Raw genomic sequence first — 13,514 nt, forward strand, 5'->3', positions numbered from 1 at the left:
AGGAAGAGATAATTTAAATTGTTGATTACCTTTGGCAAAGGAAAATCTGTAAACGTTCCAAGCTAAAGGAAGAAGGAGGAGTAAAGATACCATATAGCAGTGTTTTTCAACCTTTTTACACCTATGGACCGGCAGAAATAAAAGAATTATTCTGTGGACTGGCATTGGCCAGTGGACCGGCGGTTGAAGAACACGGGGCTAAGTCGTGGGCCAGACCCCGCCCATCTCTACCCAATGCCCACCCCAGACCCTGCCCCCATAATAGTACTAATTGCACCTTGCACGTCCCGTGCCTCATCTGCAAGCCTTCCCTCTGACGTTGCAATGTCAGAGAGAAGGCTTCTGGTTCAGGCGCAGGATGCCCGTAGGAGCCACTGCCCGTGGCTTTGTGTACTGAATCAGTTAGGAAGAGGGAGCTGGCTCGAAGATAACGCCGCATCGATCGCACCGTGGACCGGCGGTTAAAGAACATTGTTTTGGGCCTGATGCACGTGCAGGAAATTTCTGTGGACCGGCACTGGTCCATGGACCGGTGGGTGAAGAACACTGCCATATAGGATTTTAAAAACAACACAAGCACATTTGAATTGAACTCTGAAATAAACCGGGAGCCAATGGAGACTCTGGAGCAACGGAGTCACGTGGTCACATTTACGTTTAGGTTTCTGGAGAATTGCACGTAGTGGCATCTAACTCATGCTGCGCCCACAGAAATGCCTACTTAGACATTTGGCGCCGCTAAGTGCGTTGTGATCAGCGCTTATCTTTTATAGAATCTGATAGGTGCCTATCACCCAATTTAATTTTTTATAAACTAATTATTGAAACTGTTAAGGGTATATTGCCAATTACGTTAGGCACCTAAGAGGTGCCTAACTTTCTGTGCCCTCTGTAGAATTAGCCCCTTAGGGGCTCTTTTACTAAATAGCGGTAAACACTAACGTGTGCATACTGCTGCCTTAAAATGGTGTTAGTGACATGTGCTATAGGAGCCACATGCGAACTACGAGCTCGGAGCATGCTATCCATATGCTTTAGAATGGGGTGGAAAATAGTGCTGCCTAATTCAGGGAAAAAGTTTTCAATTTGGTTTGGCCTATTGAATCAATTTTTTGATTCAATTTGCTTTTCCCGCCCAATCAGGTGGGGGTTTTTTTGTTGTTGTTGTTGTCGTTGTTGGTTTTCTTTTTTTAAAACATCCTGGCGGGTTTATTTTGTAGCCTTTCCACCCACCCCACCCACCCCTTTTTCGTCTACAACCCCACGTCAGCGCTTTGGTGTAAACAAAATAAACAAAAAAGACTTTCTTTCTGTTAGGACCTAACTCACCCTCACTATCAAACACCAGCTGTGGCAAGATACACATTTCAAATCTGATACACTGTAATCACAAAAAAGAAAAGAAAATTATTATTTTTTCTATCTTCCACTGCCATATCCAACATTTGTTTCTTTCCCACTGTCTACCATCTCTTTCTCCCTGCCTTGTGCCCTGGGTCAACCTTCTCTATTCCCCTCCATGCAGCATCTTTCCTTTTCTCCCCTCCATTATGATGTGCAACATTTATTTCTCTCTTCCCATGCACTGTCTCTCCCTGCCCTCCATCCTATACCCAACATTTCTCCCTCTCTCTTCTCGATGGATTTCTCCCTCCCCTACACCATATGCAGGATTTCTCCCTCTTACCCCTTTCTACCAGGAGGTTGTGACAGAGACCACCATTCTGGGATTCAAGGGCAAGTTGGATGCATATCTTCATGCAAATCACATTGAGGGACACGGGTGAACAAGGTGTCCAGTAGAGAACACCTAGCTTGGCCTCCGCATGTGCGGGTCGCCGGACTAGATGGACCTAGGGTCTGATCCGGTGAAGGCATTTCTTATGTTCTTATGTTCTCTTCTCCACCCCAACAATTCTTCCTCTCTCCCTCCATGTGCAGCATCTTTCCTCTTCCTCCCATTCCCCTGAGCCACATCTTTCCTCCCGTCCCATCCATTCCCCTGTATAGCAGCTTTCCATCCCTTCCACCCATCCTCTTGTGTGGTAGTTTTCCATCCCTCCCTCCCACCCTCCCTGTGCAGCAGCACCCCACCAACTCTCCCACCGTGAGACCTGACATACTTCCTAGGCCTCCTAAAGCAGTGGTGATGATGGGCGATCAGCAGCATCAGACTACTCATGGCCTGCCCCACTAGGGCTTCCCTCTGCCGCGTCATCAGTGATGCAGAAGAGGGAAGGCCCCGGTGGGGCAGGCCACAGAGTGCTCAGAAAGATGCCACTGCCGGAGAAACAAGAATTCTCAGGTTTTGTTTGCACGGAGTTGCACTGTTCCTTGGGCAATGCAAGGACTATCCTTGCATTGAAGCCTTTGAAAGAAATTGAAGCCTGGATTTACAGGACTGCACCAGGAAAGTTTACCTTAGCCATAGTCGTGAGTGTTCCTTCTATGCTGCAAGATCATTTGCGTATGGGTTGGAGGATTTTTGTAATGCCAATGACTGTTGTTCTGACAGCACTGCACTAATTGTGTTTACTACTTCCATATTATTCCGAGGCTTTTTTCTCCACCCCATTATGTGTGCAGTATTGATACACGCTCACGCTGTGGTCTTTCTTTTCTTCAACGGTAATAGCAATATTTATTCTGTTGAATCCCTTATATTTTGTAGTCAGAATGTCTACCATGCTTTTGCTTTGTTAATGAATTCATACCCAACTAGGCAAAATGTATAACTTTCTTCTATTATAAATCATCAGTTTAATTATCTGTTATATTCTTAGCAAATTAGTTGCAAATTACTGCTTTCTTATTTTTTGCTTGCCTCCAGATTTGTGGCTGTTGACATAAATGTGTTTGCATTACATTGCATTTTTTTCTCTCTCTTTAAAAATGGCAGCGTGCCATTCGCTCGGAGTGTTTTTTTTTTTCTCTGTTTGCTGCCATTTCAGTACTGCATACTAACATTTGATATGTTTTGCTTTTGTGTTTTTGTGCTATTTTTTTGCTGACAAAGTTGGGTTGATGAAAGCTGACTTGCAAGGTAGATAGCACTGTGTTAACCAAGACTGAAATTAAGATGCAAAATGGGAAGACTTCAATTAGGGGCCCTTTTACTAAGCTGTGGAAAGTGCTAGCATACACTTACCGCTCAGGCGTCTTCCTATAAGTTTCAAATTGACGTGCAGAGTTAGCATTCCTGCCCTAGCTAGTCAGCTTACTGGTTAGCGCAGGATTAGCATGTGAGCTTTACCACCTGCAAAACAGGTGCTAGGATGTGCTCACGCATTCATGTTTTTTAGTGGCTACATGCTAATGGCCAAAACAGCAAAGAGAGGGAACCAAAGTCCACGCAAAACAGTGAACTAGAAACAGCACCAGGGGCCTCATAGATTCGGATAATACAGTTCACTTTATTGAAAGGTATTAACGTAGAACAAAATCTTTTTTTTCCAGAGAAAGGAAAATAGTAAAACCAGAGGGCATAATCTGAGGTTGAGGGGTGGTAGACTCAAGAGTAGTGTTAGGAAATTCTTCTTTACGGAGAGGGTGGTGGATGCCTGGAATGCGGTGACAGAGTTCAAAAATGAATGGGATGAAAATAATGCTATATATTGAAGAACTAAGGCCAGTACTGGGCAGACTTGCGCGGTCTGTGTCCCCTATATGGCCAATCAGTTGAGGATTGGCTGGGATGGTTTAGATGGGCTGGAGTGGGCTTTGATGGAGACTCCAGTGCACAATACTGGGCAGAGCTCTGGCTTTCTGGCCCAAAAATATCTACGAAAATGAACAATTTAAATTAAATCATTAAATTCTGGAGAGTATATGTTTGGGCAGACTGCATGGACCATTTTGGACTTTATCTGCGATACTCGAGAGGGTTCAGAGGAGAGCAACCCGACTGATAAAAGGTATGGAAAACCTTTCATATGCTGAAAGATTAGAGAAACTGGGGCTCTTTTCCCTGGAGAAGCGGAGGCTTAGAGGGGACATGATAGAGACTTGCAAGATCATGAAGGGCATAGAGAAAGTGGAGAGGGACAGATTCTTTGAACTTTCGAAAGCTACAAGAACGAGAGGCCATTCGGAAAAATTAAGAGGGGACAGATTCAGAACCAAAGCTAGGAAGTTCTTCTTCACCCAAAGGGTGGTGAACACCTGGAATGCACTTCCAGAAGGTGTGATAGGACAGAGTATGCTATTGGGTTTAAAGAAGGGATTGGATGCTTTCCTGAAGGAAAAGGGGATCGAAGGGTATAGATAGAGCAGTGATTCCCAACCCTGTCCTGGAGGAACACCAGGCCAATCGGGTTTTCAGGCTAGCCCTAATGAATATGCATGAGAGAGATTTGCATATGATGGAAGTGATAGGCATGCAAATTTGCTTCATGCATATTCATTAGGGCTAGCCTGAAAACCCGATTGGCCTGGTGTTCCTCCAGGACAGGGTTGGGAACCACTGAGATAGAGTACTATACAGGTCCTGAACCTGATGGGCCACTGCATGAGCAGACTGCTGGGCACGATGGACTCCTGGTCTGACCCAGCAGAGGCACTGCTTATGTTCTTATTTACTGTGTTACTATATAAGTTACCACTTCAGACAGATGATCAATTAGCCAAATTATGTGACCTCTTAGAAAACAATCCACACAAACTGATTCAAATCAAAATCTCGTATACACAGATATGCACTGCACTTCAAAATAAAACACTGGGCTACCTCGCTTTTGTGCGGAAGATGAGTTTGTTTTATTTTGAAATGTAGTGCACATCTGTGTATATGAGATTTTGATTTGAAGCCGTTTGTGTGGCTCGTTTTCTGAGAGTTAACATAATTTGGCTAATTGATCGTCTGACCGATGCAGGCACTGTTTGCCAAAACACGGCCATTGAATAAAATGAACTGTACTATCCCAATCTACGAGGCCCCCTAGTGCTGTTTCTAGTCCACTGCGTTCTAATGGCAACATTAGGCCATGACCATTAAGAAAATAGAAAATCAGCCATTTTCTGACGAGATAAAAATGGCCTCATCACAAAGGAAAAAAATCTCACATAAGGGCAAGCTAAGACAACTTTTTTACTGCAGCTTAATAAAAGGACTCCTTAATGTCTTTGTATCTGTGTACTAACTTGTGTTGTCTACTTCCTTCATTCTCTACTAAACCAAGAGTGTAAATTTGTTCATTTTTCACGTACTTTGCATGAGAAATTTCAGTCTTGAATATATATTTGTATAGTAATTACTTTAATGTTTTGACCATTTCCTCCTGAACTGCTCTACATTTTGACAATGTTGTTTTTATTCTTTATAATCAGATTAGCTTTGTATTATTTATGAAGTTCCTTCGCATACTGTGTTAAAGCTGCATGTGATCACAATAGCATTCAACTCAGTATGGAGTTTTGGGAGAAATGAAAATAAGCATCGTTTGGGCCACTGAATGAAATAAAGAACAGGTTAAAAAAACCGGCTAAAATTGCTTTCATTGTTATCGATCTAAACAAATATTTCCTTAAGACTAAAGATATTTTGCCTTTGTGTTGTCTGTATTTGACCCAAAATTAAACGTATTCTGGTTTCCTCTCGTGAAACCATTGTTAGATGTGACCTGTTGGAAGCTCCCTCTATGAGACCTGTATTTTGACAAAAATATAGGCCTGTTTCTATAGTATCCAAAATGTAAGTCTTTTTATATGTTTTCACCAGGCCCGAGTACAACATGCCAAGAGGATTCCTGTGCAAACCAAGGAGTGTGCTTGCAGCAGTGGGATGGATTCAGCTGTGACTGCAGTATGACCTCTTTCAGCGGATCATTGTGCAATGACCGTAAGTACTAAAGTCTTTTGTAAAAGCCTCACAGCTCTAGGGCACCCGCCAAAAGTATCACTGAGTTATTGTCTTGCAATATTAGACAGTAAATTGAACAGAACAGATGGGTATGCAGTGATTTGTATATCAAGGAAATAGTTCAGCAGGCTATTGACTGAGTCTTAGAGAATATGAAGGAAAAAAACAAAACATTGAAATGGTTTTAAAATGTTATTGCATGTTAATTATCTTAATCCGTCTTTGACATATTTTATATTTGGCCTTGATTGATATTTTTATGATATTGGTTAATTTTATGCATCGGATATACTCTCCTAAATCAAAAAATCAAGTATTCAATCGACTTCCAGAGTCATACAATATAACTAATTTTGAGATGCTCAAAAAAAAAAAAATAAAAAATCAAAGATCTTGAACCACCTTTGCTGGAACCATATCTGTGGTTAACAAGGTGTGGCTCACTGGTAGAGCTACTGCCTCTACACTCAGAGTTTGTGAGATCAAATCCCAGGGCTTCTCTTTGTGACCCTGGGCAAATCACTTACCCTTCTGTGAGCGTCAGGAGCAACGCGGGCCGTTCAGCGCGGCTCACTGCGCTAAAAACTGCTAGCGCAGTTTCGTAGAAGAGGGGGTTAATCCTACAGTGCCCACCATTTTGAATGTCAGCTTTGAAATGCCAAAGCCACAAAAAGGCAGTATACAACCCCTCCTTCCCTAAAGCTAAATACCTCATTGGCCTAAAAAAGCCTCTTCTGAACTTTCATTTGGCGGAAAGCAATGCACAATACATTACAAAAACAGACTTATCTTAACAGGATTCTGCAACAGTCCCACTGAGTGATCAAAGGCATCATAATTAGTTTAAATCAATTCTAGAGAAGCTTTTTTGTGCCAAAGAGGTATTTATCTTTAAATCCTAACCGCTGATATAGTTCAAGCAGAGGTGAAGTTCTAAGGCTTTTTTTCTCTCTCTGATTTTTGAGTGTCTTAAAATTAGTTAATTTTGTGATTTTGGAAGTTGATTGAGTACTTGATTTTTTTGATTTAAGAGAGTGCATTTGATGAATTTACGTGAGTTCTCTTATTATTTTGGATATCATTGGTTAATTTTATGCCATTGTTTTGTGAACCATCCAATATCTCATATAATCAAATGAAAGAATTTATCTCACATTCATGCCGAATGGTATAAGAGGATAAGGAGTGGTAGCCTTGAGAAAGCCCTTTGAATTATACGGGTGAAACATGTTGGTGACTTTACCCCCATTGAAAAGCATCTTTTGCACAGCTAAGTACTTTTAGTACATATATATATATATATATATTTTTTTTTTTGTAAATCTTTATTCATTTTTAATTCTTACAACAAGTGAATTAAACATAATAAAAACAATTTTCACATATCACTTGTATTTACAATCAAATATTCTTGTAAGATAAAATAAATACCCCCCTTTTTATCAATATTCTTAATTCCATATGATATACATTCCCCACCCCAACCCCACATATATACTACCAATGTACATATTTATTTAAGATAAACATTAAAGTAAATTATAACTATTCCAAGTATTTAAAGCAACTATTAAGCTGGACCTGATGATGAGTGGGAGCATAAAGCCCAGCACTATGAGAGTAGTTTGAGTGCCTGGTGGCCCGCTGAGGACCAGTAAGACAAGCTGTAATTTTGGATGAATGAAGTACGGCATGAATGTGAGATAAATTCTTGCATTTGATTATATGAGATATTGGATGTTCTTCATTTAAATAAGTTTAAGCAGTGCCAACGGTTACATTGTTTTGTGAAAGTCATGAATACGTTTTTACAAGGCTGCAGCAATTACTAAGGTTTTTTGATGATATAAGAGTGGGATCCCAGGATATTCCTAATGAATATGCATGTGATAGATTTACATACATGCTACTTCCATTGCATGCAAATCTTTCTCAAGGACAGGGAGTGAATATCAGTGTTCTAGGATATTAGACAATCTCATTCCTAGGATCTTCAGAGTATCCTGAATAAAAGAGAGCAATCAACCACAGCGCTTCACCGCTTTTACACGTTTCACAAGAAGTTACAAAGTAAACCCATATTACCGTTCACTTGTTGCATAAGGGCATCTTAACACTTTAAAAAAACAGTTGTTTTTTAAACAAATATTTATATATTACAGTCAAAACTCAGATATATTTCATTTAGGGGTCCTTTTATTAAGGTGCACTAACCGATTTAGGGCTCCTTTTACGAAGCCGCGTTAGCGGCTTTATCACATGCAACGTTTTAGTGCGTGCTAACCCCCCACGCTGGCCGAAAAACTACCGCCTGCTCAAGAGGAGGCGGTAGCGGCTAGCGCGGCCGGCAGATTAGTGCGCGCTATTATGCGCGTTAAACCGATTTAGCATGCGCTAACTGATTTAGCACGCTAAAGACTAGCTTGCGCTAAATGCTAAGGCGCCTGTAGAACATAATGGACGCCTTAGCATTAAAGTGCGCTATTCTTTAGCGTGCGCTAAATCTGTTTGCACTTCCTTGGCCACTCTTTAGAGCAGTGTGTCGCAAACTTTCCAGCCGGCGGCACACTAAATGCGGTACCCCGCTTCAGTGAAGGGATCCGGGAGGAGGAGGAGAGACGCCGGCGAGGAGGAGCGTCATCTGCGCCGGCTGACTCCCTACAGGACATGCCTCTTGCTGCGAGAGGCACGTCCTGAAGGCAGTCAGCCGGCGAGGATGACTCTCCTCCTCGCCAGTGTGTCGCAGCACACCTGAAATCTCAGGATACACTACCTTAGAGTAATGCCTTGCGAACCTTGCGAAGCCGGGATACACTAAACGGGGGGGGGGGGGGGCTACAACTTTAAAATTCCTGCTTTTGTCCCTCACTTAAACATGAAAATCTGTTGTTTACGAGCAAATCCTGCAGACTCGGGATTTGCTCACAGGGAGATTTTTTTCCTTAAATAAAAGGCACGGTAATGTGAAAACCTAAATAGTTGTTATGATCAGTTGCCCTGCAATGTAAAGATGGTTTACCTTTCCTTCCTGTCCTTTACTAATGGTCACATTCAAAAAGGTGACAGACTGCTGAATGCATTGTTTCTTTTTGCTTATTTGAATTCAAATATTTTATGAAGTTCACCGACTGATTTTAAGAGTCTTGCCACAAAAAATATGTCTCATCCAAAAAGTCATACCAGAAGCCCACATACCGAAAACTAGTGGCTTTATATACAAATTATTCTTCAAATATACCCTTATAAGAAGAAGCTACTGACCATGCAAAAGTTACCCCCATGGCTACCCCATGAAGTACCAACCGAGCTACACTATGCAAAAATTGAAAAAAAAAAAAAAAGGTTGTCCCAGTTCCTGGGTTAAGAACTCAAGAATAGCCATATTGGGTGAGACCAATGGTTCATCTAGCCCAACAATGGCCCGTCAAGGCCACAAGTACCTGGCAGAAACCCAAATAGTGTTGGGAGTTTGCATTCAATATTACAGCGTTGGTGGTGGCTGGCTCCACCTAAGATAAGTGTTGCCTTCTCTTTTAAGAGATATTTATTTATTTATTTATTATTTTTTTTTATGGCTTGCATACATAACGCATAAGAAAAAAGGTTTTTGCATTTTTTTTTGCACTAGTGGACAATCAATTGAAATGGTGGGAAGGAGGGGTAGATCATAGATGATTATAACATCAAAATTCAGGATGTGGAGCTGGAATGATATAGAGAGCATAGGAGGTCCTATGACCTGATTCATCTAATATGTTATAATATGCTCACCTCCAACCCCAAGTAAAAAAATCTATATAGAACCCTTAGCTGGAAACTTCACTCAATCGATAGAAATGATTCTTTGATTAATTTTGTAAAAATCTGTGTGAAATAGTATTAAAAATAGTAGCTATTTTTTTAGCACCTTACAGTTTTGGTATATAGGAATTCATATAAACATTGTGTCACCCATTTCTCTCTATACAAGAAACCCAAATAGTAGCAACGTTCCATGCTACTGATCCCAGGGCAAGCCGTGGCTTCCCCCAATCTATTTCAATAGCAGACTATGGACCTTTCCTCCAGGAACTTCTCCAAACCATGTTTTAAACTCAGCTACGCTAACCACTATTACCACATCCTCTGGCAAATGAGTCCCAGAGCTTAACTGATAAAAATATTTCCTATTTGTTTTAAAAGTATTTCTGCGTAAATTCATTGAACTTATTCTAGTCTTTGTACTCTTTGAAAGAGTAAAAAACTGATTCACTTTTACCTGTTTCATACTATTCGGGATTTTGTAGCCCTCAGTCATATTCCCCCTCCCCCCCCAACTGTCTCTTTTCCAAGCTGAAGAGCCCCAATCTTTGTAGCCTTTCCTCATCTGTGAGGAGTTCCATCCCCTTTATCATTCTGGTCGCTCTTCTTTAAACCTTTTCTAATTCTGTTCTCTCTTTTTTGAGATACAGTGACCAGAACTGAATAGAGTACTTAAGGTGAGGTTGCACCAGGGCGTGACACAGAGATATTGTAATATATTTGGTCTTACAATCCCTTTCCTAATAATTCCTAGCATCCTGGTTGCTTTTATAGTCACCTGATGCACATAGGGCAGAATATTTCAGCGTATTGTCTACAATGACACCTAGATCTTTTTCTTAGGTGTTTACGACAACAAAGATGGACCCTAGCATCAGGTAACCATGTTTTGTAGAGATAAGCTTTAATGTATCCCGCAAGTAAATAAAGAGGGGATGTCTAATGTTAGCTTGTGACCTTCCCATTTCTGTACCCCCTTTTTGGTGCCACACATAAAATTTGGGTGCAGATCAAATGCCTAAATTTGCATGCATAAATTTAATCCAATTTGCATGCATAAATTAAATGACAATTAACACTGATAACTGCTTGTTAAGAAGTCAATTATCAGTGCTAATAGGCTTGTTATTCAATTAAGTTTCATGCGCAAATTGGGTATATGCCCGAATTTGCCTGCACAACTCAAAGTACCATTTGTAAAATTGGGGGGGGGTATGTGTTTAAGTGGAAGACATGCACTGCCCATGCCACACCAAATGTGTGACCTCCCCAGTGCTGTTACACACTAATAATAATAATAATAATAATAATTTTATTTCTTATGTACCGCCAAAGCCATAGTAGTTTGAGGCGGTTTACAATGAAGAAGGGCTGGACAATCAGCGAAAATGGTACAATGGTACAATCAGAGAAAATAGGTGGCAAAGAAAAAAAAATAAAAATAATAAACTTGATTGCAAAGTTAAATCAAATTGTCTTTGCTGAGGTAGAAACGCCCTGGGTTAAATTGTGTCTAGCAGGGCTCCTATGATTTGAAGAGTCTGAGAGGGTTGAAGTTGAGATTGGGGAAAGTTGACTGTGAAAGAGGAAAACTGTTGGGCATAGAGAGAGGAATGAGGTAGAGCTACATGGGGAAGAGAAGGATGAGGGAGAGAAATGTTGGATATGGTGGTGGAGAGGGAACAGAGGAAAAGATTGAAGGTGATGCAAGGGGGAGGAATGTTGGACAAAGTGATGTAGGGAGACGTGTGGCATGGTGCTGGAGAGGGGTGATAGAAGGAGAAATGTTGGGCATGGGGCTGGTGGGCAATAGTGAAAAATGCCGCACATGATCCGGGGGATGAGAGAGGGAAAAATGTTGGATATGGCAGTAGAGAGAGTGGGAGAGATGCACTATGGATCTCTCTCGTGTAACAGCACTTAAGATCTGAGCTATAGCAGCTTCCATTGCTTTCTTACATTCCACTCCCATTGATTAGATCTGTAAAGTTGCTACGTTGTCCTCAGTTCACACATTCACATCTCACTACTGTCTGGAATGATGGGATGATCAATTTGGCCAAAGAGTATTCCAAAATGTATTTTCTTAATGGCCAATGCACATATGCACTACCATATATTACATTACATTACATTAGTGACTTTTATTCCGCCATTACCTTGCGTTCAAGGCGGATTACATAAAAGGTAATCTGGACAATTCCAGAAGAGTTACATAGTTGAGCGGGTTACTTTGGGGGATTGAAATGCTTCCTGCAGAGTTAGTTTGTCTTGATGGATTTCTTGAATAGCAGGGTTTTTAGAATAGCATATAGTGCATTTACACGTTTTCTTGTGCATTTACTCACAGAGGCCATGATTCTAAAAAGTCTGCCTAAAGTTAAGCACTGATATCAGAGCTTAACGATACCTAATTCACAAAGAGGCACCTAACTCGAAAACACACCCATGATCCACCCCTAAGCATGCTTACTTTTAGGGCTCCTTTTACGAAGGTGCGCTAGCGGTTTAAGCGCGCGCTACACACTAACGCCTCCATAGAGCTGGCGTTAATATTTTCCGTGTAGCTCATGCGGCATTGTAATGCGTGCTAAAAATGCTAGCGCACCTTCGTAAAAGGAACCCTTAGTGTAAGTGCTTTGGGCTAGGCACCTACTTTTTATAGAAACAAGTTGTTTTTTTTTAAGTTAAGCACTTAACTTTCAATTAAGTCCAATTAAAGCCCAGTGAGGTATTGAGTGCCAATATTGGCACCTATTAAGCCTGTTGTATCTAGATTTTCAGAAAGCTTTTGACAAAGTTCCTCATGAGAGGCTCCTGACAAAATTAAAGAGTCATGGGATAGGTGGCAAAGTTCAGTTGTAGATTAGGAATTGGTTATCAGATGGAAAACAGAGGGTAGGGTTAAATGGTCATTTTTATCAATGGAGGAGAGTAAACAGTGGAGTGCCACAGGGGTCTGTACTGGGACTGGTGCTATTTAACTTATTTATAAATTATCTGGAAATTGGAATGACGAGTGAGGTGATTAAATTAGCAGATGACACTAAACTGTTCAAAGTTGTTAAAATGCATGTGGATTGTGAAAAATTGCAGGTGGACCTTAGGAAATTGGAAGACTGGTTGTCCAAGTGGCAGATAGAATTGAAAGTGGACAAATGCAAAGTGACACGCTTTGGGAAGACTAACCCAAATCATACTTACCAGATGCTAGGGTCCACCTTGGAGATTAGAGCCCAAGAAAAAGATCTGGGTGTCATTGTAAACAATACGATGAATCTTTCCACCCAATGTGCAGCGGCAGCCAAAAAAGCAAACAAGATGCTAGGAATTATTTAAAAAGTGATGGCTGACAACACTAAGAATGTTATAATGCCTCTGTATTGCTCCATGGTGCAACTTCACCTTGAATATTGCCTTCAGTTTTGGTTGCCTTATCTCAATAAAGATATAGCAGAACTAGAAAAGGTTCAAAGAAGAGCGACCAAGATGATAAAGGGGATGGAACTCCTCTCAAATGAGGAAAGACTAAAAAGATTAGGGCTTGGAAAAGTGACAGCTGAGGGGAGATATGATTAAAGTCTACAAAATTCTGCATGGTGTAGAACGGGTACAAATGGATCAATTTATTACTGCATCCACAATTAAAAAGACTAGAGGATACTTGAAGTTACAGGGAAATACTTTTAAAACCAATAGGAGTGTGTGGCGCAGTGGTTAAAGCTACAGCCTCAGCACACCTTGTGACCCTGGGCAAGTCACTTAATCCCCCCATTGCCCCAGGTACATTAGAGAGATTGTGAGCCCACCGGGACAGACAGGGAAAAATGCTTGAGTACCTGAATAAACTCATGTA

At 41.0% G+C, this 13,514-nt stretch overlaps 1 protein-coding gene across 1 annotated transcript in view; it reads left to right on the forward strand.

The window, feature by feature from the left end:
- NRXN1 (neurexin 1) overlaps nt 1-13,514 on the forward strand; it is a 1,819,236-nt gene that overhangs the window by 956,242 nt on the left and 849,480 nt on the right. The window contains 1 exon segment of the mRNA XM_033938516.1: nt 5,717-5,836. Within this exon segment, the coding sequence (XP_033794407.1) occupies nt 5,717-5,836 (120 nt within the window).

The sequence above is a fragment of the Geotrypetes seraphini genome, chromosome 3 (assembly GCF_902459505.1).
Source record: "Geotrypetes seraphini chromosome 3, aGeoSer1.1, whole genome shotgun sequence".
NCBI classification, from domain to species: domain Eukaryota; kingdom Metazoa; phylum Chordata; class Amphibia; order Gymnophiona; family Dermophiidae; genus Geotrypetes; species Geotrypetes seraphini.